The 26,733-nt window shown below is 50.6% G+C and overlaps 9 protein-coding genes across 9 annotated transcripts; 3 read left to right on the top strand and 6 right to left on the bottom strand.

The window, feature by feature from the left end:
* Positions 1-473: 473 nt before the first annotated feature.
* EI90DRAFT_381619 (uncharacterized protein) lies at positions 474-3,697 on the bottom strand. The gene is made up of 5 exons (XM_039067554.1): positions 3,563-3,697; positions 3,292-3,502; positions 1,851-3,230; positions 647-1,791; positions 474-570 (listed from the first exon to the last, which is right to left on the bottom strand). Exons 2-5 carry the CDS (start codon positions 3,301-3,303, stop codon positions 561-563), a joined length of 2,547 nt encoding a protein of 848 aa, XP_038918392.1. The 5' UTR covers positions 3,304-3,502; positions 3,563-3,697; the 3' UTR covers positions 474-560.
* On the bottom strand, positions 3,540-4,433 carry EI90DRAFT_381345 (uncharacterized protein). Its single transcript, XM_039067553.1, has one exon. The coding sequence runs from the start codon at positions 4,281-4,283 to the stop codon at positions 3,636-3,638; it is 648 nt and encodes a 215-aa protein (XP_038918391.1). The 5' UTR covers positions 4,284-4,433; the 3' UTR covers positions 3,540-3,635.
* A 1,834-nt stretch (positions 4,434-6,267) lies between these two features.
* On the bottom strand, positions 6,268-8,355 carry EI90DRAFT_3153125 (uncharacterized protein; the record flags this gene model as incomplete). The annotated part of the gene is made up of 11 exons (XM_039065846.1): positions 6,268-6,695; positions 6,787-7,435; positions 7,500-7,507; positions 7,562-7,640; positions 7,699-7,758; positions 7,813-7,827; positions 7,892-7,930; positions 7,983-8,031; positions 8,091-8,111; positions 8,172-8,210; positions 8,284-8,355. The coding sequence occupies 11 exons, from the start codon at positions 8,353-8,355 to the stop codon at positions 6,566-6,568; spliced, it is 1,161 nt and encodes a 386-aa protein (XP_038918390.1). The 3' UTR covers positions 6,268-6,565.
* A 2,102-nt stretch (positions 8,356-10,457) lies between these two features.
* On the bottom strand, positions 10,458-11,489 carry EI90DRAFT_3014787 (uncharacterized protein; the record flags this gene model as incomplete). Its single annotated transcript, XM_039056823.1, has 7 exons — positions 10,458-10,539; positions 10,597-10,724; positions 10,804-10,992; positions 11,044-11,167; positions 11,228-11,240; positions 11,302-11,381; positions 11,404-11,489. 7 exons carry the CDS (start codon positions 11,487-11,489, stop codon positions 10,458-10,460), a joined length of 702 nt encoding a protein of 233 aa, XP_038918389.1.
* Positions 11,490-11,788: 299 nt separating this feature from the next.
* EI90DRAFT_3049046 (uncharacterized protein) lies at positions 11,789-16,301 on the bottom strand. The gene is made up of 11 exons (XM_039059662.1): positions 16,100-16,301; positions 15,929-15,993; positions 15,546-15,852; positions 15,257-15,485; positions 14,609-15,197; positions 14,449-14,542; positions 14,044-14,127; positions 13,325-13,953; positions 13,128-13,230; positions 12,226-13,033; positions 11,789-12,168 (listed from the first exon to the last, which is right to left on the bottom strand). Exons 2-11 carry the CDS (start codon positions 15,980-15,982, stop codon positions 12,099-12,101), a joined length of 2,967 nt encoding a protein of 988 aa, XP_038918388.1. The 5' UTR covers positions 15,983-15,993; positions 16,100-16,301; the 3' UTR covers positions 11,789-12,098.
* Positions 16,302-16,921: 620 nt separating this feature from the next.
* EI90DRAFT_379760 (uncharacterized protein) lies at positions 16,922-18,479 on the top strand. The gene is made up of 2 exons (XM_039067548.1): positions 16,922-17,174; positions 17,271-18,479. Exons 1-2 carry the CDS (start codon positions 17,121-17,123, stop codon positions 18,159-18,161), a joined length of 945 nt encoding a protein of 314 aa, XP_038918387.1. The 5' UTR covers positions 16,922-17,120; the 3' UTR covers positions 18,162-18,479.
* Positions 18,480-19,370: 891 nt separating this feature from the next.
* EI90DRAFT_3049039 (uncharacterized protein) lies at positions 19,371-19,948 on the top strand. Its single transcript, XM_039059661.1, has 2 exons — positions 19,371-19,526; positions 19,585-19,948. Exons 1-2 carry the CDS (start codon positions 19,383-19,385, stop codon positions 19,762-19,764), a joined length of 324 nt encoding a protein of 107 aa, XP_038918386.1. The 5' UTR covers positions 19,371-19,382; the 3' UTR covers positions 19,765-19,948.
* A 406-nt stretch (positions 19,949-20,354) lies between these two features.
* EI90DRAFT_3049038 (alpha-L RNA-binding motif-containing protein) lies at positions 20,355-21,628 on the bottom strand. The gene is made up of 6 exons (XM_039059660.1): positions 21,448-21,628; positions 21,298-21,374; positions 20,991-21,231; positions 20,806-20,882; positions 20,660-20,732; positions 20,355-20,589 (listed from the first exon to the last, which is right to left on the bottom strand). The coding sequence occupies exons 1-6, from the start codon at positions 21,502-21,504 to the stop codon at positions 20,566-20,568; spliced, it is 549 nt and encodes a 182-aa protein (XP_038918385.1). The 5' UTR covers positions 21,505-21,628; the 3' UTR covers positions 20,355-20,565.
* EI90DRAFT_2914434 (uncharacterized protein) lies at positions 21,601-23,159 on the top strand (the record flags this gene model as incomplete). The annotated part of the gene is made up of 4 exons (XM_039054526.1): positions 21,601-21,696; positions 21,831-21,854; positions 21,909-21,956; positions 23,052-23,159. 4 exons carry the CDS (start codon positions 21,601-21,603, stop codon positions 23,157-23,159), a joined length of 276 nt encoding a protein of 91 aa, XP_038918384.1.
* Positions 23,160-26,733: the final 3,574 nt, after the last annotated feature.

The following is a 26,733-nucleotide window of genomic DNA, read 5'->3' as shown; positions in this document are numbered from 1 at the left end:
AGTCCTACGGTAACAAAAAGCTCACAAGAATAAAAGAGAACATGTCATAAAGAAGGGGACTCTGAACACCCGAAAGTAACAACTATGAAGAACAGAACAAGCACACACACAAGTCCGTGAGAAAGAGCCAGGGCAAATCATATACTTTTGAGAATTCGACAGCGGGAAGAGAAGCGGCGGGATTGATGGTGCGCATAACGACTGCTCACTGAAGGTGAGGCGGATCTGGGGTCACTGAAAGGAAAGGGTAAGCGGCTAGCGGAGAGGACTCCTTCACTGTGTCCAGTTGTTCGTATAAAGCACAAGAGGATCAACATATTCCTGCTGAGCAGGGTTGCCCCCAATGATGCTCGCGTGAGCCATATCACCACCGGCGTTGGACACATCACCCATATTCCATCCCCCGCTTGTAGCAGGTCCACCAAACCCAGCTGCCGCGCCAGCCCATCCACCGCCGGAATGTTGAGGCTGCAAGAATTGCGGCTGGCTAGGTGATCCCTGAGTAGAATTTATACGCTGTTGTTGTTGCTGATGATGCTGCACCTGCTGGTGCTGCTGCATCAACGAAAGCTGGAAGGGGTTAGGGAACCCCCCTGGGCCATTAGCGGGCTGTGGGGACTGTTGAGACTGCTGAGTCTGTGCGTACTGATTGTGTTGCTGTTGCGCAAGTAGTTGCTGAGGATTGAGCGCGGGCGAATTTCGAGCCCCTGCTGCAGCGCCTGGGTGCACGGATGGCGGTCTAGCAACACCCGTTTGATGTCCTCCCATCATGGAATTGGGATCTATGCCGGTGTTACCACTATGACCGGAACCAGTAGCACCACCCATCGACATCCCTGCCATCATTGGCAGATGATTCACTGCGCGCATCTTATCTATCGGCGCGTATCCCTGCTGGGTGGCAGCGTAACCGCCAGGTCCCATGCCCGTCCCCCCAGCAATCGCAGCAGGTCCAGGGCCCATACCTTGCCGCATGTGCTGCAGTAGACCCATCTGGTACTTCTGTTGCGGTGTAATATTCGGGTACACGCCATTCTGAAGCGCTTGTGCAGGCCCACTACCGGGAGGCGGTTGTACCAGTCCCTGACGGGGTTGATCCTGCTGTGATTGTTGTGGTTGTTGCGATTGAACAGGTTGCTGTTGCTGTTGCTGCTGCGAAGGATGGTGATGCTGTTGATGCTGCTGTTGAGGGGTTTGAGGGACTTGAGGCCCATGCTGGGGGCCTGGTTGTTGAAGGCTTTGCTGTCCCTGCTGCCCAGGCAACAGTTGCTGAGCAGGCATCGAGTAATGCGAGGCAGATACGTTCCGGTTCGATGCACTACTACTGGGCCGCATGCCACTTGGACCACTGGCGGGCGAGTTCATCGTTGTCGGACTACTTGAGTATCCAAATGGAGGCTGACTGCCCGGAGCTCCGGCCTGCCCATGCTGCTGCTGGTCCGAAGAATGGTTAGTGGGAGGCTGAGAAAGGCGTGGACTTGGCGCCACCGCCGACTGCGGGCTTCCGCTTGCTCTCGGATCACCCCCGACGCCCGGAACATTGGGCACGACCGACGCGCTACGCGGGGGTGGAGGTGGAGACATACCATGACTTGAAGAAGGAGGCGCAGGGGCGGAAGTGGGAGTGGAAGCCATCGTACCTGACGCAGATCCGACAGCACTGGGAGGTCGAGGACCTCCAGCTCCAGCAGCCGTTGCACCAGCTACTAACGACGTAGCAGCTTGTTGTGCTTGTGCCTGTTGCTGGTGTTGGTGTGCTTGGGACTGACGGTTTCGTAGTGCCAGGTGCATCTGACGAGTGATGACAGTCAGGATATCACAACTAGGCAGTGATATACCATCGAACTCACCTGAAGCGTAGCAAGCTGTTGCACCTGAGTCTCGAACGGTAGTTGCAAGAACCCAGGGCTCGACTTGAGCAAATGTTGCACAACGGGCCCAACCATTTGTGGTGCATGAGTCGTCCCCAACGTGTTTGTCGGTGCACCAGTCGGACCGAGCGGACCATTTCCAATCCCACTCGCCTTTAACGTTTGCACCGCCTGGTGGATGAATGCCTGCTGTTGCTGAGGGCTGAAGGCGTTTTGTGGTGAACGGAATGTAGGATTGGCATTGGGGGCGACACTCCCACCAGCACCAGGTATGCCAGCGCCAGTGACGGCTGCTCCTGACTGAGGAGGGCCAACCTGGGTGGGTTGTGCCCCAGGAGCACCTGGGAGCAGGCCGTTCGCCTGCGGAGGCAAACCGCCGCCTCCTGCAGCAGCATTGGCAGCTGCCGCACGGGCTTGATGTTGCTGATATATGAGCGCCTGTTGCTGACGCCTGAACTGCATCTGTTGTATCGCCTGCTGCTGAGATGCAGGATCTTGACTAGGGATTTGCTGTGGTCCCTGGGGGTTCATGCCACCATGTGGCTGTTGTGGGTGATGCGATTGCTGCGAAAAAGGCATCGACGTGCGGATATTTGGGAGTTGAGAAGGATGGGAGGGTTGCTGGGGACCGGCAGTAGGCGATATGGCACCAAGTGGGGAGGACTGTTGGGGGGCATTCAGTTGGGATGTGGTGTGAATGGGGGATGGGCGCATCGGGGCTCCCATCTGAACGTGAACTTGCCCAGGTCCTTGAGTGGAAATTTGAGATGTCATTGGGTTGAAAGGGGGCTGAGGTTGAGAATGGGTCAGGTGCGGAGGGGGTTGTTGGGAATGCGAATTATCTGCCGTCATTGCTGGCGTCGAACTTGTCGCTATCACCGGGCCACCATGATGACTGGCCGGCCCATGATGCCCGGAGAACGTAGCACCATTGATCCCTCCGGAAGGATCTTGCGATATCGAAGGCGACGATGAGATTTTACGATCTCCGGTATCGAGTCGCTTCCGTCGGCGAATCCCGTCTTCTATGAGTTCCTCGTCTCGCTCTCTCTTCAATCCGTTCACACCGTTCATGACCATGACACCACCAACCACCGATTGAGGTTGAGGTTGAGGTTGAGGTTGCGCTCCGGGTACGACCCCGTTCACCACTGGCCCATTTATTAGAGGCGGCGGGAGTGGTAACCGCGGTCCTTCCTTTTCTATGATGCCTCTCAAATGATCATACGTCATCACTAACTTCATCACGCCACTAGCAGTTGTCTGAGGAGGGGGGAGTTGAGGAGCAGATTGATGGGCTTGAAGGAAGAGAGGAAGGACGGGGGAAGGGGCGGAGAGGGGAGGGATTGGAATGGACTGCTTGATAATAATATCAAATAATGAGTAAAGATGAGTAAAGACGTGAGTAAAGACGATTTACAAGGTCGGACATCACGCACCGTAGGGGATGACTCTACTTGTGCTGCGATCCATAACAGATTAGCCTGAAGACGACCGGTATAGCTGAGCCGATAAAGCCAGTAGTCAGGTCAGCAGCCCGGATTCTGAGTCAGGAAGCGAAGGACCAACAAACTCACTCTTGGAATTCCGGTCGACTTATCAAATTAAACGCCTGAAAGTCAACGCAGGCTCTGAGCAAAGCACCAATGCATCAGAAAGGCCCGATCACGATGATAAGTTAAGATGCGTACTTCAACAGTTCCGCGTTAATTTCCAAAACCGCGGCAACTTTCTGGTCTTGAGTGGACACAGCAGGCTCATTTTTCAGTGAGGCCGGGGTCGCTGACTTTCGAGGTGGTGGAGGTGGGGGTGGGGTGGGTCGACAACAAGCTGTTTCCCTTCTGATGAAGTGTTGATTACCTCCGCTCTGGAAGGCGACGATGTAGGCGTCGTCCCTGCCGTACCATTTACCGTCGGCGACCGCTTGTCCTCAGTGACCCCAATGGTGGTAGCTGCGACAGTGGTAGCCGATGAGACAGATTCGGCCACAGAGTGGCCTTCAGCTGATCTCTCATCTTTGTTTTCTGGAGGGGTGCAATCCCCCTCGTGAGGTTTCAAGCTAGGTGATGAGGTGGGAGTAGAGGTAACGGGAGGAACAGAACATGCGGAAAGTTCAGGTTCAGCACGCTCAGCTTTAGGTTCAGAGGGAGTTGTTACGGTGATGTTGTTCAAAGGGTCTGAAGGCTCAGCGGATGCTATCGTGGGAGAGGGTTGTTCTGGCGGGAGAGTGGCAGTAAGCTCCTCTACTTTTGCTTCTGCATTGTCGTTAGAATCAGTGTCGGACGGCCTTAGTGCATCTCGGGACGGCGAGCCATCAACGGGCGTGGGAGGCAAAGTGGTAGCGTTGTCATCAGTCTTGACAGTTTCGGCTGGCACCTCGGGTGCAGAAAGGGGCGTGGTATCAGACTCCATTATAGGCAGCCTACAAGCATGATGAACAAAAGGTCAATCTCATCTTATTGCCGGAAGGCGAAGTTTTCGCAAGAACAGAGGGCAACAGCACGAGAGAGAGAGTTACAACCCGTCGAAAAGGAGAGAACTGTAGTAAATTTAAGCAAAATACACTCACGATTGCCAAGGTATATGGGAGTCCCCGGGTAGAGGAGACTGTAATGAGGACAGATAAGCGCCGTAAGCTGACCGTGTGTCGCTTTTTTCGGTCGCTTGTTACACACAAAGCACGAAAGATGCACTGAAATTCAAACTCCGCTTGAAATGCAGGTCACATGCTCGACTCGCCGAGAACGGGGGTAGACAATGGCGTTACTTATCGGAGAGGATGAAGGATGTGAGAGAAAGGTTGACGAAGACATCATGGGCGGGGAAAGGGGGGAAGCAAAAGGGGGCGCGCGAAGGCGGACCAAGATTTTGAGCGGCTTACGCGGGATGTGGTAATTAGACTCTGGATGGAAAATCTGCCCAACGATATATCCCAACAGAGATAAGCTCACCGTTCCATTGGGTTGATCCCACAACAAGATACATAAATTCCCTGAAGACGAGTTGCGACTCACGCGAGTTTATCATACTTGAACATATAAATTTCACCTCCTATACGATTGCTCATATATTCATTGATCGGCCCAGGCACTAGTGGATTCGCTCCTCCAGGTTGGGGGAAATGTTTCTTTCCCTGTGTTTATGCGAATATGTTCTCGATTGGAAACCTTCTTTCACCGAGGGTGATCGCGGGCACCATCCTATTCATACAAGATGAATAGTATCATTATGAAAGCATCCAAAACACCCGGTTCGGTAGTTCGATCTCAGGATAGGTCAATAATCAACAGGTCGAACCTAATTGGGGACATACGCCTGATGCATCAAGGCGTGTCACAAGGGGTCTCAACCCACGCAAAATGAGGAGACCCTAAACGAGGGGCAAGTCCGCTCCAGATTCATGAAACTGAATGGGGATTGTAAGGAGGGGATGTAGTTGGCGATATCGAACCAGATAGCCGTACGCGCGTGGCCATCGGTGACCGAGTGGATCAGGTGTCAAATAGGACCAGTGTTCTCAAGCGTAGGTCAGGTCACCGCCAGTCGCGTGCGTACGCACCTACCTCATGTGTCATCTCCCCCTCTTCAAGCACTCCAGGTGTGGCTCTCCTCCTGCCTTTCTTCTTTGCCAGCTCCTGCCTTTTTTTTCATTGCCAGCTTCCTGCCCTATGATGTCCTTATATCCAATTTCGTCGTTAACAGAACTCAGTTTATGCCACTCACCAATTGAGTCGAACATCTTCCACCTAGACGGTTTCCCTTAGTTGATTGAATCAAATCACTTCCCACACCATGACCCAAATACGGAACTTCTCCGTGCTGCCTCTGCAGTGTTCTTCTGCCGCGCGGGTCCTGATCGCTGGAATGCCCTATGCCATCTCCAGCGCGTTGTTTACTGCATGAGTTTGGTATCAAGTCACTTCACTCAAGACCAATTGGCAGATAGGTACGTACGGTCCACAGAAGATGCGGCGTCAATCTTTGCCTTCATACCACAACGTTATCACAAAGTCACTATGAAAAGTTACCAACAAAATCAGTGCAGAAATAATGTCACACATTCCCTGCACGTTTCCCGTACATAATCACTGGAGTAGCACTACGGTGCTCGAATGGCCGTAGGATGCTTTCACTTCCGGCAATCAAATAAATCAAAACACATTTGCCAATTCCGGATCCCTTACACAATGTCCTGGCGAATCATCATAGCAATTCTTATTCGTCGCTGAGAAGAGTGAGAAGGGCTTGCCCAGCTGGTAAATGAAAACGCAGCGCCCAGCTTGAACTTGGAGCTGAAACAATTCATAATCTTGACCTTTCTCAGTCACCTTGAAACTTGGCACGCAATAGGATCTTCTTCCCCAGACGACGGCCGCCCATAGGATACCCAGAAGCGAAGCGGATGACGGGTGAAACGTTGAGGATGTTGCATGTTCCTCTTTACCTCTCGTGTATATTGAGGCAAAATGGTGTTTCCGACAGCAACCGGAAGATGGCGGAAGATGTGTAGGAGCAGAAACTGGTGCCATCAGTCAACGAGTCCTCTAAGTTGTGGGGAATTACAACATTAACAAGCAAGTCCAGTCCCATGAAAAACCAAAATGCAATGATATATAACCACCGTAAATAATTGTAACCCAAAAATCATGACAATCCTCTCAGAAAGTGGTTGCTGTGAGAGATTCTCGAACCCTTCAAATTTCGGCCGCGCCTGTGTATGTCTGCTGAGAAACAAGGGGATGTTGTGAGGGTGATGGTAATGTGGGCATCGAATGCGAACGGGAAACTTCCAGATCTTCAGAATACCGCGACGTCTCAGGTGAACTGAAAGTGACGTTAGTCAGCCCCACAGATCAATCCGCAACGCACCTCCACCAAAGAGCAGTGAAAGATGACAAAAATCACGAGTGCTTACCGCTGATGCATCGCAATACTGTCGCCTCCATAAGACGTACGCTCCTGGGCCGTTGACGGCCGGCTCGGCGGATACATCTGCTGTCCGTATTCCTGAAACCTCGGAACATCCCATTCACTTGACGTCCGAGCAAAGCTATTCGACATCCTTGCCTGATGTCTCGTCCGCACGTCATCCTCAACAACAAATTCATACTCTTCGGCGTCTCTATCCTCTTTCTGCGGATCCGGCACTCTTGCGTACATCGCATCGCGATTGCCATATGAACGGTATAATGCATTGTGTGCGGCTGAGGGTGGGATTCGCCGTTTGGCTCGAATGGCGGAATAAATAACCACCCCTCCTATGAGGGCCGCCACGGAAAGGAGGGAGCCAACAATGGCGCCCACTATCCACCCTGTTCGGTCCTTGGCTTTTGCCGCAGTAGACGGGGTCATCAATGGTAGACTTGCACTCGATGTTGGGAAAGAATTGGTGATAGAGAGGGTCGAAGTGGACGAGGAGTCTGTAGTTGTAGTTACGGGTAGTGTTTCACTGTACTCGAAGCGATCGCCAATTTGTTTCGCCCGCACTTTGTCAAAAGTACCACCTGTGTCGGAGGGTTTGGTATATGCCCAGCTCGGAATTCGGGTCCCCGGGTCAAGGGATGCTACAGAGACAGACAGCACCGTCGGTTTGGCACGGATCAACGTTCAACATTGGAATGTGATTACCTGGATAACTAAAAAAAAGGGGAAATAAGCGTCTGTGAGAGGGACAGTAACTACTGACTTACAACCCCTCGGGCACAAGGAATTCATCAACACAGTAATATGCCCAGTCATACCATGATTGGAAGTCCTGGCCCTGGCATACTTCGAGGGGTGGGCAGGGTGGATGTCTGAGGATGATGACCCAGAAACTGGCACTCACTCCCGCAAGCCGCTAACATGGAATATGTGACGGAAGAACATGAACATGTCGATAGCGATGCTGAAGGAAAATTTGATATTAGTATGTACCAATTTTTACCTGACATTCGCGCACAGTTTTTGGGCCCGACTAAAGATATAGAGTAAAGCAATGGTGAGCTGTTCAGGTTAGAAACGTGGGGAAATGGCCTCACCATATATGTATCCATCTTTCAGTGGTGGTACCGTGAACGCTGTGCGCATGCGTCACTTGGGGATAAGAGAATACAAGCAAGGGTCACTCACATCCTGCGAAGCATCGAGCCTGGAGATAGGCACCCATAAGACATGGACTCTAAACAAGCCGAATCAGGCTCAAAAGAACAAGGGGATGGGACAGGGAAAACGCGCTACCTGCCCAAGACTGTTGTTCATCTATAATCGCAGAGCGAAAATCAAATGCCCGTTATTCAACGCAAAGAGTTTTTCACGCACCCATCTATACTCTGGCAAGCACTGAGCTGTGCTGACCACCTGAAAGGCAATGCGATTGTGAGGTTTTGATCCACCAATGAGGGCGCATACCTTGCGAGATCAGGATACGCACTCCGGCCTGAACGTTCACGGCGGACAGCAGGACAGTTATGAGGACGGATGCTCTCAATGCTGAACCAACCATTGCAGATAGACTCAAGAGGGGTAGAGGATTGTAAGAGACGAAGTGCCCTTATAAGTCAGAATGCCCAACTCGTGCCTTATCTAGCAGTATGAGCAGATCAAGGGGAAGTGGGACAGCGCCTTGCATTCACTGTCATCACCGGTGAGGTGCACAGCAATGCCTGTTCTCGCTACAATCCAATCGCTGAATGCCGATCAGTTGACCTGTCGTACGAATAAATTACCTGCCAAGCAAAGGCACAGTCCGGAATTGGCATTCTTGCCTGCTGCTCCGGCCCGTAGCTGGGTTTGTGTTATGTGGTGCAGCCATCCGGACGATGACACTCACACCATCGCCACCCGCGGGACCTATGTTTTTGGCCTGAGCAGATAGAGTCGCTAGTAACAGAGATGGTTTGCCCGATGATAATATAGAGGCTGGAGCGCGACAGTGCTCGTTGGGCGTGGGAACTTTTCGACCTCCGATCACTTGCCGCAGGCTTATTTACAACTCGACGATGGAGAACGACGCAATTCTAACCAGGAAGATTGGTTCTAATCTGGCGTGACTCTAAGACCCCCAAGGCTTTCGAATCGGTCCTCAGTACTTCGGATGAGTTGTAATTCAGTTCAGTACAGGTGGTTTGGAGAGTGGCGGCTCACGATCGGTGGTCGATGCTTCTCCTTCACCAGTTTGTTCTGAAGTTCCACAAGTATATAGAGTGGTTACGTAGTACGGAGACAAATATTTATGGGCATACAACCCGTCCCACCCTTGGGGTAGACGGTCGTTGGAGATCGATGCACAGCATGGTTGAAGAGGATATCCAGTTTTGCGAGCTCGACGATATTGGAAACGGGGTCCTTCCAGATCCGTCGCATTCCCCCCCCCCCCCACCGAGGAGTAATTCCAATATCATCCTCTTGGTGTCAGTTCAGTCCTTCAAATGCACTGCCATGCAGTGCAAGCGGCTGGACAGAACTCAACGGCGGAGCTTTGCGTTTCCCGGTCTCTTGGTCTATTAGGCCATAGCTTCGCCCGTCTCGCATGGCTCAGGCGCTGTCCCTTTTGAGTGATGATAGTTTCGTACCCGCCAGGTTCCGCTCCAAAGTCCATGAAGGTCTTCCTTCAATCTGGAACAAGCGGAACCTCGACCGCTTTCTCTGTGTCATTACTATTTACCTGTTGGCATCTTCGCCTCAACAGCACTCCCTGCATCGCAACCTGAAGCTTGTGGTTGCTTCTAAGTCGACCATCTGATTCGGGTGCATTTTGAGGATAATGCCCCCACCCCTTCTCTCCTTCTCCACAAATGGCTCACTCAGGGCTCCGTACCATGTCGTGGTCCGTGCTGCAGGAATTTCACTCATACCGGCACTCATCCGGAGCCTTGTGACCTGTTGTCAGTTTGCATCTCGATCCGAGCTTCTGGATCACAAGGCAGTGCTGAGCGGCATGTAGCATTCATGCACTGCCAACGTGCTGCTTGAATGTGGTATCGGTTTACTAAGCCCATGTTAGCGCCGATTTGCGAACTGCTCACCCTCAACGGTTTTCCGGCCGTCTTGGTTGGGGCCTCTCGCTGGCATGTCGCAACTTCCTTCCTTTCTTCCTACATGGACCCGATTTAGACGCCACCGGCCTTGTGGTGTTACAACTCGGAAACGACGTGCTATGATTATGTACTGCTAATGGTAACTTAGCCGGGGTTAATTCCTTTATTGTTCGCCAAGCTGCGCAAAATGGCCAGGCAGAGATGCAAACATGAACTGACGCGACGTCTTGGCCAGAAGGGTATCGGCGAAGAGGAGCGAAATGGCAACGATGTCACAGGTCCCTTGGGACACCTGAGCCTGATGCAAAGCTTGTTATCACGTCTGGTCGCCTCCACGAGGCAGTGCTTCCCGTATCTGATGAAACTGCCATCATTCCCCTCGTTGTTGGCACTCAAGTTATGAAAATCCATACTTATACTGACTCCTAGCTCCCTGCACACCTATCTGGCCCATGATGCGACACGACACGCATTGCATTCTCAGTCTGCCAATAACATATCGACCGACCACAACGAGTAGCACCCGCTACCTATGAGAGTATTCCGTTGGACGGAAAGGCACATAACTTTAGGCAAGCATTAGTCCTTTAGTGGCTTTTCGGAAGATACTTGATGGCGTTCGCGAAGGTAGCGCATGAGGAAGTTCCAGTCTGTATCCAACAATATAGTCAGTATTGGCTAAAAACGAATTTACCGCTCAAGCCTACAGGTTCAATTCTTCATCAACCACGCTCCTTCGTATAAAATAATAATACCATATCCCTGAAAGATGTCCGCTCGAGTCGCACTGCACAGTCGCATTGTGGCCGGTGTAACGCTGCAGAACGGCCTCCCACTGTATGACGTAGAATCCTCATTCGGCATTTGCGAACACAGCACGGCAGAAGATGATGCACCTATGAAAAGTTCATTACCTCCAGCCAGTACTGAGGAACGTAGATGGAGAATGAATCTAGACCCTCGGCCATGTGATTGTACCATTTGCACGAATTTCTTCTTTCCGGCAGCTTCCAAGGTCTGTCGAGGAATTTCGTATGATCAGCAGCAGGCGGTGCACAAAGACGAATGCCCGCTTCAGTACTAATGTCCCTTGAATCGTCGCACTGGGATCACATTCTATGTTCCAATTCTACTGAGGAAGTGCGCAAATGTACCATCACAGTGAAGCAAATATGAGGGGATATTGCCTCGGGAGGAATTGGGCCAGAGACCATGAAGCGTCCATGCGTCTGGAGGGCCATTGACCCTACCGGGGCCGTATTCCACAACTGGGTTGAGCTGATTTAGCGCACTCAATCGGTAGCTAGCTGCTGATAACTTTCAAGGCGGTCGTCTTACGGTGGTCTGCCGCCTATGCACCATTATCAGTGCGACAACTTGAATAATGGATCATTCGCCGAATCCCAACGTACCGGGGGCATTGGAGCAACAAAGACCCTTCTGTACCGTCGGGTTGGTGTACGACTCCTTAGGATCACCGAGCCATTTCCTCCTAAATGGAAGGGATCACGCACAGCGGAACGATAGCATCTTTGCCCGCTTCGATGCAGGAGGCGACCCACGCAGGAGCAAACGAGATGAGCGCGAAAACCCGGAGCATCTGTTAGCGTTCGACTGGCCCGGGGGAAGGAGACATGTTGAGGCGTGCACCCGCTCATGCAAAGCATCGTCACTCCCGGATCCCGCTTTGCTTCCCGCTTTGTCTTTTCCGCTTATAACGAGCTACTTAACTTACACGCATCCTCTTTATCCCTTGCCACTGCACTTTATCACTCTACCGCTTCACCACTTCAATTTCTGTAATATGGTACCTGCGGTACATCATTTAATAAGTAGACTTGTACCGCAATCTTAATATGCCGGGGGCATGTTCTACACTCTCATATCTATTCCATTCCTCTCATGTTAGTGATAATATTGTAGCCATGGTCCGATAAATGTTTATCATAGCCACGGGCTTGGCAAGTTAAGGAACAACACAAGAAAATCGCTTGTAGAAAGCATGCCGTAATGTAACTATGATACACGAAAAAAGGTGGGAGTAATAAGTTATTGAAATGGAAAGAAAATGCAATGTGCAAAGAGGCGTTGAATTGGCAGCGGAAATGAAGATGAAGGCTGGTGAATTGCGAAATAAATCAACGATGCGAATGCCAACGTGGGCGGATGCGAAAAGGTGGTAGAGCTAGGTGAAATGATATAGAGCAGGCTAGGGTTTGCGTTGGTTATGAGCGAGGGAAGGGTCATGCCAAAAGTCGCAAGCTTCTCCGAAACGACAACTAGGAGTGGGGAGGAGAGTCAGAACATAACGGTGATGGCAACAACAAACTACTTACTATCCTTTAGCAAAGAAATTGCAGAGTGGCCTGGGTCGGTCACCTTTTGGCCCTCCACCTCTCCCGCGACCTCTCCCTCGCCCACGGCTTCTTCCTCTATATCCACTGCTACTGCTACTACTACCACCACCACTATCACCACCCCAACCATCGTCACCTTCGGAACCCCAACCATTCCTGGCGGATTCCCTCCCATCTGTGCCCCATTGAAATTGCCCATCGTTTCCGAAACTACCCAGAGCACCGAAACCGTTTTGGTCACCAGGCCCTTGACCGTAGCCATTTGGCACAACTCCAGGGCCAGGGACAGGAGTACTGCCCCCAATCCCAGCACCCGTTGCTTGAGCGAGTTGTTGTTGAAGCGCTTGCAACATCTCGGGTGTCATTCCACTAAGCACTTGTGAGAAATCAATGCCATTGGTTCCCAGTTGTTGCATGAACGCTTGCGCCCCGGCGGCTGATCCGAATGGTTGTGCCTGAGACTGAGCCGGCTGACCCCATACGGGTGCGCCAGCATTCGCACTAGAAGGCGTAATCTGGGCCAGCAAGTCACCTAAAGAAGTTGGAGTGGTTGTGTTCAGCCCTGCGATAATCTCGCTTATCTCCGGCCCTGGAAGCATCGCCACCGGCGCAGGAGCATCCGGGTCAGAAGTCCCGATTCCGGGATGCAATTCATTCGCGGAATCGGGAATGAGGGAGTCTGACATGTAAGACGCGACTAGGGCATTCTTTTCGCGTTCTTCTTGAATTTTTTTCTCGACGCTGTCAATTCCGCGTTCCTCTAGATCATTTTGAAGTATTTCTATCACTGAAGAACATTTGTTTTAGGTTACAAAGATCATCAGTTCCAATGATCCCCGTCAATCAGTGTGAAGGGCCGAAACTGCTTGACGTTTACTCACGTGTAGGTTCATACCAATCTATGGCTTCCTGGAACAAGTGGCCATGCAATGCACGCCCTTCGTCTCGATCCAACGCTTTGACGCCGTTTAAGGAATGCATTGGCTAATGTATGAACAGAATTGCCACGCGAACGGAGTGCAGGGAATTCACATTCTGCATTGGTGACGGTTCTGGAAACGGAAGGGCCAATACATACCTCAGACGCATCGTCACCATACTCAGCTCTTGTTATCCATCGAATGGACTCGAGCTTGTCGTCAGTTGGGAACGTCACGCTCTTCTTGCGCTTTCCAAACAAGGACTGCATGCTTCCCGCCACGTTATTCATATTCAAGGTTGTAGGGGGTGTATCGACGCTCATTGGACTGTCTATTTTCTCAGCACCAGTGCCACTAGTACTGCCTGATCCACTGGCCCCGCTAGCTGGCTGGGTGGGGTCCATCTTGACTGCTGGTGTACCTTTGGCAGTCAATGCTTTTAGGGCTTCTTGGAACGGGTCCACATTCGAAGGCTGAGCCACACCGGGACTTGTCGTGCCCTCTTCCTTTTTCGGTACTTTCTTGAAAGTGGGTAACGGTTTCTTCTTAGGAGCGGAGAAGAACGAGTTGTCTGTCTTGGCAGCTTTTGTCGTAGTTGTAGTTGAAACACCAGGCTCGGTCTTGACACCAGGCTCTTTCTTCACCAAAGTTGTTGTCGTGGTTGCTGCGGATGTCGTTTGGGGGGTCGGTTTCTTCATTGGGGGAGTTTTGACTGTTGGTGCTTCAACAGCCTTTCGTTTCTTGTTCGCTGCATCCGCAGGGCTGAGCGGAGATCCTGCCTTGGATTCTAAAGTGACATAGGTTCATTTTGTGATTTTGTCAGAAAAGCGCACATGCTGTGCGAGCATTCGATGTGACATGAGAGGGTGCAACACACCGTCTTCAGCTAATGCTTTCTTTTGTTGCTGTGCGATGAGATTCGTCCATTTCTGGGTAAGGATCGACGCCAGGTCCTTCGCGGCTGTTAATCACAGAATCCGTTGAATAATCATCATCAATTTTAAAGATTGAATGTGAGGATTGGGGAAGAAGATTCAGGGAGTGAATGGGAAAAGGAAATAGCACATGCAAATCCTCCATCCTCTTCTCGGCCACGGAGAGGAGCAGTCAACAGGACATATTGAATATAAATGCTCTAGTATGGACGTCCGTATCCAGCGGATGGCAAGTCAAGAGGAACCTCAAGGGGACACTCTCGGCTTGGTCCAACTCTTTCTTATGTGCACCTCACGGTGGATTGGATTGTGGCGGCATGCTCTGAGGAGCCGAATGTGCAACGTACCTTTGCTCGGGGGATCCGCAACAATATTCTTTATAAACTTGCCGATTCTTGACGTCCTGAGTTCCTCAAAGCCCAAGGGAAGTCGGTCAATCACCTGTGATCGCCGAAAAACCGATCAGTGCAACATTCCACTAGCTACGTCACAAAGCGTTACACCCACATTGAGAAGTGGCATGAGGGTTTCTTCCACCTCCTTTCTGCCATTTGCATCTTTCTTCGTCGATGCTGATTTTAGCCAAACCCGGAACATTTCCATTCCATCTGGGTTTTTCGCCCAAGCTTCATAAAAATCTTTTCCGGCATTATCACGCATGGCATTTAGTATATCTTTCCGTAAGGAAGGAGAAGTCTCTGAAAAACCCATCTGAGCAAGAGCTTTGATTAGACTGTTCGCTGCGGCGATTGGTGAGCGTTCGAGAGATTCAGGAGAAAGCAGCTCCTTCAGTGCTGTTGGCTGAGCTTTGCGAAGTAGACTCATTGTCGTAGGTCGGGATGACGAGGACATGCTAGGCGGGGCAGAGGAAGGCGGCGTCAGAGCTTTGGCGGGCTTTGGGGCTACAGCGGGAGTTGCGGACTGGGATTGGGAATGAGGGCGGGGAGGTTGACCATAGAAGCTAGAAGGATCAGTAGGAGCAGGGATATTGGGATGCAATGAAGATGGGGATATGGTACGATATGTCGTTTGAGTGGTGGTAGGGGGAGGAGCGGCGTACTGTTTTGCCAACGGCGAAATCGAAACGAGTGCAGGGCTTAACAGTCAATGAGAGGGTGAGTAACGCAGGCAGCCGCGAGTTGATGACATGCTTACTCAATTGTAATTTGTTGGGGTGGTTCTGCTGCTGGCGGGGGCGCGGAGATAGCAGGTACGGGAGTGCCATTAAGAGCGCCATACGAGTACGACGTTTGCGGTGTGTAAGGATTATGCGATTCTTCCGTAGAGGGCGTAGACGAATATGTGGCAGTATAAGGAAAGGACGGTGCGGTGTACCCAGCGTAGTACGTGGCCGGATCAATAGTTGACGTGGGGGTGGTGTAATCTGTGCAAACACATCCTCAGCGTCCGCTTTCTAAGGTCCAAGGGTTTTCGCGGGACGCACTTGTAGAATTATGGACAGTAACGTTCGGTATCGGGTTCTCAGGATGGGACTCATATGAAGTGTGTTGTGTCATCGGCGGTCGTTCGGGTTGATGATTGTGCGATGGAATCGTATGCCGAGTTACTGGTGCTGGTTGATGATACTGAGGCATATACGATGATTGCGATTGCTGGTACGCATTGTCCACAACATAGGATGAATGTACAGCAGCGTGGGGGTCATAACCATTCGTTGCTAAGCCAGACGCCGTGGGAGAGGACGCTGACGAGGTCGGATCAGTGTACCAAGCGCTTGTGCCCAGTTCGCTCTTCAGAGACGACCATGGGTTAACATTTCCGTTTTGGTCTAGTTCAGGTATTGAAGCGTGCAAGTAGGGGGCTCACCGAGGGTAACTGCATCTGCTCATGGATCCATGACTCGTCTGCTGCACCGTTCATATCGTCCACTTCTGTAAAAAAAATGTAACAAAAAAACAGGGCGACGCATTCAGCATTAATGACATGTTCATTCTAACACCCTCTATGTGATGGGGTGAACGGGAAATGGTTCTTTGCCTTTTTATAACGAGATTTTCAAGATAGCGTGCTCTATACGCTACAATCTCTGTCTCTGCGCTTCTCTTTGGACAACCACGCCACTTTTTCAAGTTTTTCAAGTAGGTCCGCTCAGTGTCTCTCACCAACGCGAGGCGATGAGAAGGGGTTTTGTTGAGGGCACTGAAAATGGACAAAGCGTGCACTTAATGTCGGCTATTCCCGTCGGCTGCACCCGCCCCCCCTGGCAAGTAGAAATTGCTTGTCCAAACCAATAACTTTTTTCTTCCCCGTCAGTTGCAAAAATGGAGTCGGGGAGCCATCGGTCCTGGCGCTTGTGGGCTTAGATTGAGTTTCGTCGGTGCCGCCGATGTGTTGTCCGAATTGGAAAGCAACTCGGTGAATCGAATTTAAACTTATGTGGGCCGCCTAATTTGCCTCAAACTGGTGATCTTCTGAAGCAATCGGGCCACAAACCCATCATCTATTTCAAGTGTTATTGGCCGACAGACCCAGTCGGCGTTTCCAGTTTATGCATACTGCATACTTTTCGGCTGACGGCATCACGCTTGTTACAATTGGTTAACAATGCTGGGATTGGTCCCACTATTTCGTTCTGCACACAGGTGGCATTGGTTTGTTTCAGCTTCACACAGAGCTGTTGGGTGCAGTTCTCCGGGACATTTTCTTCGAAGGTAATTGGGTACAGGGCGACGGGAAGTGGGAGCATCTAGAGTGTTGGACATGATGTATTGATGATCCAAAGTCATTGTAGTCTAATGATTTTTTCAGAATATTTTATTAATCTGACTGCCTCGATGGTCTGATCTGGCCTACTGGCTTTCAGATATATTCCGATTGGTGTTTGTTTGTTGAATCGAGCTTGGAGCAGCTGAATCCAAATAGCATCCGAGAGTCGCTGAAAATCTCCAGTTTGAGTCTTACCCCCGACTATTAACCTTACTGACCCAAGTGAGTCCCAATAACCACAATCCCAACCCACAACCTTGTTTCCAACCGCACTTCAAGCACTCCCACCGTCATGGCTTCTCATGAGGATGGAGTAGCGTTGCAGATGAATGAACAAAAGTCCCAGGTATGTCGTTCTCAACATGTTATGGCGCGTCGCGTCGCGTCTTCGAGATCAACCGGGTTTCACATTTCTCACCATTCGCCCTTCGCATCTCTTCAGCTCAGCACCGCGCTGACTGAGGCTGCAAGAAGCCTCCGTCTCGTCGCTGGCATATCTGAGCGCCTTGCTATCGTCCTGGACAAAGTAGACCTCACGCAATCTCCCGCAACCCAAGCAAAACAGTATCTCGACATCATCCTCGCAACAAATGCGCTTACCTCTGTCGCATCTCTCAAGCCTAATCCTACACCTCTTGATAAACGCAAACGCGGAGAAGGCAAACGGAAGAATCCAGATGCGCCCAAGAGGCCTCAATCTGCGTACCTGCTTTTTCAGGCTTCCGTGCGTGGCAAGCTAAAGGAGGAAAACCCAGAACTGGATAACAAGGAACTCATGGCCTATATCGGGTCCAAGTGGCAAGATCTGTCAGAAAAAGACAGGAAGGTGGGTTTTTTGTTTTTCAAGTCCTGCAGTGTTTGTGACCGAATCCTGCAGCCTTTTTATGAAGCACATGAGAGAGGGAAATTGGAGTATGCGAAAAAGCAAGCTTCTTTTTTAAAGGGCTCAGAGGAAGCGGCAGATCAGAAGGAGACTAAGGGACCAACGGAGACGAAGGGGCCTACGGAAACGAAGGAGCGCAAAGAGAAGGAAAAGGAGAAGACGAAGTTGCCCAACAAGACAGAAATCACCGACAAGTCTGCCAAAGTCAAGGGGCGAACATCCAAGCCGGAGTCAAGAATCGAGGTTGTAAGCATTGTATTCCATTTTTTAAGCTTGTGTGCTCAGGAAACTGTTTCGTTACAGGAATCTGAGGAGGGCGAATCGGACCCGGACATTTCTGAAGATGATTCGGAAGAGGTGGAAGAATCGGATTCAGAGGACGAGCCAGAGCCACCGAAAAAGAAGAGCAAGACTGTTGCACCCTCGAAGACGACTTTAAAGAAAAAATAAAAATGGTGTTTTTTCGTGACCACTTCCACCCCTTTTATGACTATGTTGTCCTACATACTCTGCATGACATCGCTTACTATGAAAATATCTCAGCATTATATGGTAGTCATTTGTTCTTATATCCCGCTCCTGTTCTTTCCCCCCTCGTTGTCATCTTACATTATCGTTTTGTAGTTGTGGGCTTGTTTATTCAGCGTTGGATTTGTCGATTCTATGGCTTTCGATCAAACTGTGCAATGCTATGCTCGGACACTGCAACAGTACTTCATCTGGCCGAATTCACTCTCCGGCGCACACGCACTTGGCATAATTCGCGCAGTTTTCGCAGCCAGTGTGTATGTGGCTGTGTCCGATGGGGAAACCATATATTCCCGAGAAACCAGGTGGTTGTTTACTTCCCCTAAGCAATGTCGCAAGCACCACCACCCAACCCGGACAAGCGTCCCTTGCCACCTGGTCAGTTCCCTTCAGCTAAAGGTCGAGCTCGCAATGGGCTCGATCGCCTACCGATCCCCTCGCTGATTACTTCCCTCCCTTGGTGCACTTTGTGACTTGACGCTGGTTTGGACATGTGCTTTCTCCTTTCTAGGATGGGTCGAACAGTTTGATGAAAAGTGGGTATCTTAGACGGCAGCTTTGTTCCCAATTTACTTGATTGTGTATATCATGGAATTCTGTTGCTCATCGTTTGCACTTTGCGTGGTTTTGGGCCACTCGGATTCATGTTTCGTTGGTGCTTCGGTTGCACTTGCGACTCAACTGCAGGTACCAAACATGGTACGTTCTCCATCTTTCTCCCGTCAGTTCGACATGAAATATGTCCTTGACAGGTTCTACGTAAACACTACAGTCAATCCACCTCAGAGTTCGTGGACTCATCCGGCCGCTGCGGCACCTCCACCCCCCGGCCCTCCCCCTCCGTCGAGCGGCTACCACTCACCTCCTCCGAATAACTACGGTCCTCCACATGGTCAGTGCACTTCGGCTTTGTGCTCACCCAAGTAGAGATCTGTCCATACTTACCAATCGCACTCTGGGGTCCCCCTTTAGGCGGGCATTGTGGGCACCCTCAACAGGGTGGCTGGCAAGGTGGTGGAGGATATGGATATCCTAGTGTCCCCGGCGGATATCACAATAACCAGCCGTATGGTGGGGGATACTACGATAACCGTGGTCATGGAGGTTATGGCGGTTACCAGCAACCTCCACCTCAACCGACATATGTTGTTCAGCAAGCTCCACCTAAAAAGTCTGGGTTGTCAACCGGTGCCAAGGTGGGTTTGGGCGTTGGAGGGGGCCTGCTTGGTGGGCTTTTGCTTGAGGATGCTCTTGATAATGCGTACGACAATGGCTTTGACGCTGGCGGTGAGTACACGCTGCATGTCGATCCCTTGTCTCGCTGGTCCGAACGTTCTTGGTCTAGATGATTATGGCGGCGGTGACTTCTGATCACCTCTTGGAGAATCGAAATGTTATTGTCCACCCAATTTACGCAATAATGCCCCCTCACTCATATCGCTGTGACCGATCATCGTGCCTCCCGACTGATCTCTCTTTCTTCTTCGGGCTCCTGTTTCCAGTTTGTGGCACAAGATCTACATAATGAACTAGATGTTTCCCTGTACAATTTGTGTGATGATGGTGGTTGTCACTTTCATGAATCCCTAGGTCCCCCCTTCACCCCTACCCCTCTTTGGTTCCAATATTCAATTGTGTCGTGGTTTGCTGTTTAATGTAAAATGAAAATCGTCGCTATGCCGAAAGATACCGCACCCTGATTATCATTCTCATGCGTAGTTGCAGGATTGGCGGCACAGTAAACCCGTGCCCACCATTGATAACAAGTGCTCATGGGAATCCATGCCCGACAGTACGTATAAGAACGTTGAGAATTCACAGAATGGAGGGAAATCCACATGGCCTGAGGGGTTCAACCAATGAAAGAAGCGTATCGTAAAAGGAGGATTGCTACAAAGTCGGCTCCTGCGGGTTCCGCCGATGGCCCCTGGACTAGGAGGACGGATCAAGCAGGAATGGGGAGGAGGGTATGTTGAACTTGTAATTCGAATGAAGGAAATAGCTAAAACCTTGCTCGCCGGGAAAGTGTGCGGAAGCTGATTAGATCGGTGGGCCTGGGTGAGTGAGGCTAATTTGTGTTCTTTCGGCGATTTTCTTGTTTATGCATTCTTGTGAGTAATACGGTCGGCCAGGCGGGCCCGCTGTCGGCTTGTGTTTGCGCGGAAGTAAATCTATGTAGTATAGAAGGACGTTTCAGATGCGGAATGTGGGTTTAGGGAACAAGGAGCTCGAGAGTTATTGATGCATGAGCGGTCGTTTCATCCTTGATGCGGTCGTGGATTGTGTCGGGCTATGGGAATATTAGTTGCGTCCAAGAATAGCACACTCATAGCATATCGTAGTCGTCCAACTGTGATAGGGAGGTGTAAGTACGTCGAACATCGGTGAGGTGAAGCAGGACGGCTAGATGTCAGTCATACCTCGTCGTTGTACCGCATGACATGGCGCTTGATTTTCGAGGAGTCCACCCATGTAACGTAATCCTCCATGTGCCTAGTGGTAAGTTGGGAAAGGAAAGGATGTCAACATGGAAGAAGAAGTGAAAAAAGAGCATGGTAAAATGTACCTCACCACTAGATACGCGGGATCTGTTATCGTGTCAACTCCTACACGAACGTGGCCTTGTTCGATGTAGGTGACAGCCTTATGTTGAACGGCGCGCATGGAAAAACCAAATCACCAGAGGGAGAGAATGGGTCAAAAAAAAAAGTAAGAAAGAAAGAAATGGGGGAGATAGAACGTTCGACTCACCATCTTAAGATACTGGCACATCTTCAATCTGACCATCACAACTGCTAACCGTCTACGACAGAACGCGCTGACGGTCAATTTATTCTGAACGTCTGAAAATTTCGTGTCGAGTTCCAGAAGGCCCATATCGTATAACTTGGAAAGAATCTGGGACTCCATTTTGTGGCGGTAAGGGTCTTTAGCTGGGAGCATGGTAATGCGTGCAGCTAAGATGCGCATGTTTCCCACTAATTTGTTGTATCTGGATGGATGATAGACAGTGGTAAGTTATTTATGATGGCTTATATTTAAGAATAGGGTAGTTCACTTGTGATAGTCCTCTGGATCTTGGAGAAAGTATGTCCGAATGATGCGTAGATCTCGACGGTCTTTTTCCTTCCTCCACTGTTCTCGCGAAGAAAAAACAAAAAAAGGCGTCACACCCCATCAAAGACTGATAGGACTTGGAGCAACGCACCTGAAGGAAGTCGACCTTTTTCAGTAACTTCTTCTCGTGATACTTGAGCTCACGCATTGCTTAGGCAGAGAAGTTGCAAGCGCCTGAAATGAATTGAACGGAAGCAAATCGCTGGCCAACTTGGATTTGCTTTGAACCGCCGTGCCGACATTCATGGCGCTTAGTGTTCGGCCTGTTGTTGAGGCCGGGAATGCGGTCATGTGTACTGTTATATCGGTATTTGGTGTTTTGATACTATCCAGTGGGTTTGTTCCTTGTCTTACAATCGACGAGTTGTTGTGTCCTGACGCAGGGGGTGCTGCATTTTCACCGTCATAGTTGTGAGATTGATCCATTTGAAAATTCAGATGACCTGTCGTCTCTAAACTTAGTTTCCTTTGCAGCTCGGCTATGGTTTTGACCACCATGTACGTTTGCTTCAAGTGCAAATGAACCCCACTCTCACAACTCGCCCTTTATAGTGGGAAGCGCTTATGGGCAGCACGGCGGACCCAGAGAATGGGGCAGCTGTATGTCGCCAATCTTTCAATACCCAAGTTTATCATTCCATTACTTACATACGTCCACCGTGTCTTACAGCCGTTTTCGGCTTAGTTGTCACGTGATCCGTTTTGATTCCGCCCTTGCTCGTTGCCCAAAAGCAGGGCTCAACAAAGAGTGCACCATGTCTCAGCAACCACATAAGCTAGTCACTTGCGGTTTGCTGCAAAACGTTTGTATATCTATTACGCCCGGACCTTTTTTAGCGATAACGATAATTTTTATTTTTCATGATTTTAGGTTTTACCCCTTTTACACGATTTTCTCGACAACGGCTGGATAGAATGGGCTGTAAATTGGGCAGAAATAAGTCTTAATGTGTCCCTCGGGACCTTTTTTTTCTTTAGTAAATACGTTGCGTTTTGAGTGTTTTATTACTCAAATGCTTTCTTTGGTAATGGAAATCCGTTGTACATAGTTTTCTCAATAACCACTGCGTGGAATACGATTAAACTTATGCCAAACACACTTAAGTAATATATCTTAGGATCCCCTTTTTTTCAAGTCAATCGGTTGCTTTTTCCGCTGGCATGAGCATGTATAACCGCGGGGAATGTGTAAATGATAAAAAAACGAAAATGCAACCGATTAACTTGAAAACAAAAAGGTCCCGAGATATATTGCTCAAGTGCTTTCTGCGTAAGTTTCGTTGTATTTCACGCAGTGGTTATTGAGAAAACTATGTACAATGGATTTCCATTACCAAAGAAAACGTTTGAGTAATAAAAAACTCAAAACGCAACGTATTTACTAAATAAAAAAAAGGTCCCGAGGGACACATTGAGACTTATTTCTGCCCAATTTACAGCCCATTCTATCCAGCCGTTGTCGAGAAAATCGTGTAAAAGGGGTAAAACTTAAAATCATGAAAAATAAAAATTATCGTTATCGCTAAAAAAGGTTCGGGCGTAATAGATATACAAACGTTTTGCAGCAAACCGCAAGTGACTAGCTTATGTGGTTGCTGAGATATGGTGCACTCTTTGTTGAGCCCTGCTTTTGGGCAACGAGCAAGGGCGGAATCAAAACGGATCACGTGACAACTAAGCCGAAAACGGCTGTAGGCGGCACGTCTGTGCTATCATGCTGCGATTGTTTACGCAGTATTAGTAGCTTTTTGCGGGTGCCAGGTGCGTTGCATCAACTACCGTACAATCCTCTCCTGGTATTGACCCTCGCACCTACCGAAACCACCCACCCAGCTATTTGTTCACCACAGAAGGCCGCGAGGAGAGATTCAATTACAATGATCCGTGATTAACCGCTTGTGAAGTGTCAATCACATTGCATATCATTGTAATCATATGAGTGCGGCCCCGCGAGCGTGGCGGGATGGGTGTACACAACGAGTATCTCCGCCTAAATTTTTGCCGAATTCGTCGTTACCTATTTGCCGACGGCTGCTCCGTCTGATTGCTGGACAAGCGGACTACAAAAATTTTTGCGCACTACATGGTCGCGTATCAACGAGAACTGCGTTTGCACACAGGGACATGGGAGTGTGAATTATTTGCAGATCGAAAAGCATCAGGGCACAATATTCTCATGGGCCACAGTGATTTTTAAATTAGAGTCATATCGAAAGCATTGTTTACGTGACGAGACCGTTCGAGTCGACGGACTTGTCAGCGGGGAAGGGGCCAATTCGCCGGTGTGCATGGGGCAGTCAAAGGAAGAAGTTCTGTGCACGGCCCCCGTCTTATCAATGCATGGTCGCCATCAGCCAGTTCATTATCGTCGGGCACTCCGGATGCGGGTCGTACAGCTCGTTGCTGCTTTCATTGACCTTCGCCTTCATTTTCCAGTTCCCATCAACACTTTATACTAAACTAGTTCTAGTGAAATAAAAATTTCCAAAAAAATAAACCTGATTCCCAGGAAACTTCCATTTCAAGGTTGCAACATCGCCTTTCCTTCCCTCTCTTCAGTGACCGACACGGCGGGACGATTGCTCTTCAACAGTCTTCTTGTTTGTGCGTCCCGTCCGTCAAGGTACCAATCGATCGCGCCGTGCCTTTTACCGTCATCAACAAGACAATTTGACGACGGCAATCGCGTCCCCAAGCCTTGGGTTGAACAGCCTTCGCGACATCCAAACATATACAGCCCGAAGCAGCTACCCCGCCCTTATTTGAGGCCTATCTATTCGCAATTCACTTGCTATTCTTGGGGTTCTCCAAGTGGTATGAAAAATTGCGTTCTCTGAACGTCTTTCCCTCCCCTTTTTTGTCTTCGTTGCTCGAACTTTCAAGGCTCTTCATCTCCCTCAATCTAGCGTCGCGTGTAGGCTACAGCACAACACCAAGCGCCCCAACTCAACTTTTTGACGGATTAAAAATCGTTACAACCCCCTGGTTCATGCCCTCTTGTTTAGCATGCAGCGAGCACCAGACCCATCGATGCAGCACATGCAGGGGCAGCCTCGGGCGAACCCAGTACACGTCAGTACAGTTTGGTTTTGCCGTCTTCGCCCTCAATGCCGCCTAATGCGCTGACTTGTCACATGTCCTGCCTCCTATCAATGTCCAATTCCAAAACACTATTCAGCCCCCCTTCCCCCACATGCAGCAAGTCCCACAGCAACCCACAACCCACCCGAACCCTCAAGCGCCTCTTCACCCCTTCCCTACAGGTTTCGCACCGGCCCACTCGCAGGGAAATCTCCAAAACAACGTTTTCCCAGGACATGCAAACTCACAACAAGCTCGGTATAATCAGATGCTTCAAGGAGCCGCCAATGTTCGGCCACGTCCGAATGAAACGTTCATAGGGGGTGCAAGTGCAGGTGTTCCAGGATTCGGTGGAATCCAGCCCATGGACGCCTCTCAACAGATGCAGCATTTGGGCGTAGCAGGTTTCCGGCAGAATCAGTTGCCTTCAGGGGCGAATACGGGCCAAGCGGCAGGTCAAGGTCGAATTGGGAATCCCGGACAAACTATGATTTCTTCGTATACTCATCCTCACTCCGGGTACGGGTCACAGCAGCCTGGCCTACCGTTCGGCCATGCTGCTCAGGGAGCTGGACCGAGCAGTCAGTACCCCGGTGTCCGAAATGTTTCTGGCCCGTTCCCTCAGCTGCAGCGTTCCGCATCCCAGTCCAGCATTGGCACACCTGGTACCAATGTACATTATAGTCAGGGGGATACCCTGATGGGCAACGTGGCCAATCACTCCAACCCAATCGGTGGTGCGGGTGCTGTAAATGTTTCCCAGCCAAGTGGAATGGTAGGTGCATCTTCTACAGCAATGAGTGGCTTTGGCCAGTCCATCAATGGTGGCGCGTCAGTAGCACGTCAGCAGTCGGTTATTGCTTCTTCTCCGCCCCATCAAGATGGGATGGTGAATCCTGTGATGCCTCCCTCGACACCATTTGGTGCACGACCCCAGGGCGAGGGGATGATTAATCAAAGTCACCCCAATGCACCTACACCACAGACCCACCAGGTACACTCCAACATTTCAGCTGTTGAATCACCGATGAGTATCAGTAACGGTCAATATCCTGTCTACGACACGCCACGGACGAGTGCGACGCCCATAATCTCTGCCCAACAGACGACCTTCCCGTCTCCTCGGAATCCGCATATTCCTCAATCTCGTGGTCCAACTGGATCACCCCACCACCACAGCCCCCATCCTGGTCCTCCTGCCAGCTCGGCTACCTATTCTTCCAGCGTCCCTTCTTCGACACCGCGCACGCAGAATCCATCTACGACCCCGTCCCACAGTCCTCCAACAAAAATCAACATACAACAATTCTATCCGCCCACGCCCACAAGTACGTTTCCGGCACGAAATGACATGAATCCGGTCCCTCCACCGCTTGCTGATTCTCGTGACGCGATACAAATTCAACAGGAGGCAGCCCATCAATCATCTTCGTATGGGCGACAGATTCAGCAACCTCAACCACAATCTACCCAACCGCCAAACCCACAGGATGGGTGGCAAAACCATGCCCCGCCTGACCCTGCACGTCCGCCGCTACCACAAAAGCAGCATCAGCAGGGCGGCCAACCCCCCGATTTGACGCAGACTCCTGGGGATCGTTTAGGTAATGAGGAGCAAGTACCTGCTCCCCTCAGTATGCCCCATTTTCGTAATCCGATGCAGTCGGCTGCTGAAGCGCAGGCTGCGTATCGACCCCTTCACCCAGGTGCACCGGGAGCCCATTTCGGCCATGGTCAACCCCAACAGATGCCTGGCCAACCAGGCCAAACGAACTCTTCGGGGGACCCGACTCCAAACACCGTGCCGCAACAAACCCCTAATCATCTGAAGCCGCAATATCATCCGACACCCGCAGATCAACATGCCCAATACCCCTATCGGGCAAATCCTATGACGGCTCGCCCGAGCTTGGTGGGAATGGCAACCAATGCGAATTCCAACATGCTTTCCACGGGTGGGATCGTGCGAACTCCCATGCCGGGAGGGATGACCCAAACTGGGATTGGAGGGATTCCGGCTTCACGTCCTGAAGATGCGGCCCTGCGGTTCGGTGTACAGCCATCTGGAACGTCTGATGCGCCGATTCAAGCTCAAGCACAACAGAACGGCCCAACAGCGAGACCTGATGGCGCTCCTGCTGGACAAGGACAAATTCCCCATAATCTGCAGCAGCAACAGCAACAGCCGGTGGGATCGCTTGGTATTCCCAGCCATCCGTTGGTGGGTGGTGGGGTGCAGCTTGTGCCACCTAGTGCTCAACCGCAACAGCAGCCACATCAGGCGGGGATCGGGATT

This window comes from Cantharellus anzutake (genome assembly GCF_015039405.1).
Source record: "Cantharellus anzutake strain C23 chromosome Unknown EI90scaffold_14, whole genome shotgun sequence".
NCBI classification, from domain to species: Eukaryota; Fungi; Basidiomycota; class Agaricomycetes; order Cantharellales; family Hydnaceae; genus Cantharellus; species Cantharellus anzutake.
Note: the sequence above shows the minus strand (reverse complement) of the source record. Positions and strands in the feature narration are given on the sequence as shown.

Coding starts and splice junctions, on each gene's coding strand:
- EI90DRAFT_381619 (XM_039067554.1), bottom strand. Junction 1,792..1,850: donor AACAGCTTGCTACGCTTCAG/GTGAGTTCGATG, acceptor ATCACTCGTCAG/ATGCACCTGGCACTACGAAA.
- EI90DRAFT_381345 (XM_039067553.1), bottom strand. CDS start 4,283: ATGGAGTCTGATACCACGCCCCTTTCTGCACCCGAGGTGCCAGCCGAA.
- EI90DRAFT_3049046 (XM_039059662.1), bottom strand. CDS start 15,982: ATGAACGGTGCAGCAGACGAGTCATGGATCCATGAGCAGATGCAGTTA. Junction 15,853..15,928: donor AGCAGATGCAGTTACCCTCG/GTGAGCCCCCTA, acceptor TCGTCTCTGAAG/AGCGAACTGGGCACAAGCGC. Junction 13,954..14,043: donor GAAAGCATTAGCTGAAGACG/GTGTGTTGCACC, acceptor ATGTCACTTTAG/AATCCAAGGCAGGATCTCCG.
- EI90DRAFT_379760 (XM_039067548.1), top strand. CDS start 17,121: ATGGCTTCTCATGAGGATGGAGTAGCGTTGCAGATGAATGAACAAAAG. Junction 17,175..17,270: donor TGAATGAACAAAAGTCCCAG/GTATGTCGTTCT, acceptor GCATCTCTTCAG/CTCAGCACCGCGCTGACTGA.
- EI90DRAFT_3049039 (XM_039059661.1), top strand. CDS start 19,383: ATGTTGTTCAGCAAGCTCCACCTAAAAAGTCTGGGTTGTCAACCGGTG. Junction 19,527..19,584: donor CAATGGCTTTGACGCTGGCG/GTGAGTACACGC, acceptor TTCTTGGTCTAG/ATGATTATGGCGGCGGTGAC.
- EI90DRAFT_3049038 (XM_039059660.1), bottom strand. CDS start 21,504: ATGCGTGAGCTCAAGTATCACGAGAAGAAGTTACTGAAAAAGGTCGAC. Junction 21,232..21,297: donor GATCCAGAGGACTATCACAA/GTGAACTACCCT, acceptor TCATCCATCCAG/ATACAACAAATTAGTGGGAA. Junction 20,733..20,805: donor CCCGCGTATCTAGTGGTGAG/GTACATTTTACC, acceptor ACTTACCACTAG/GCACATGGAGGATTACGTTA.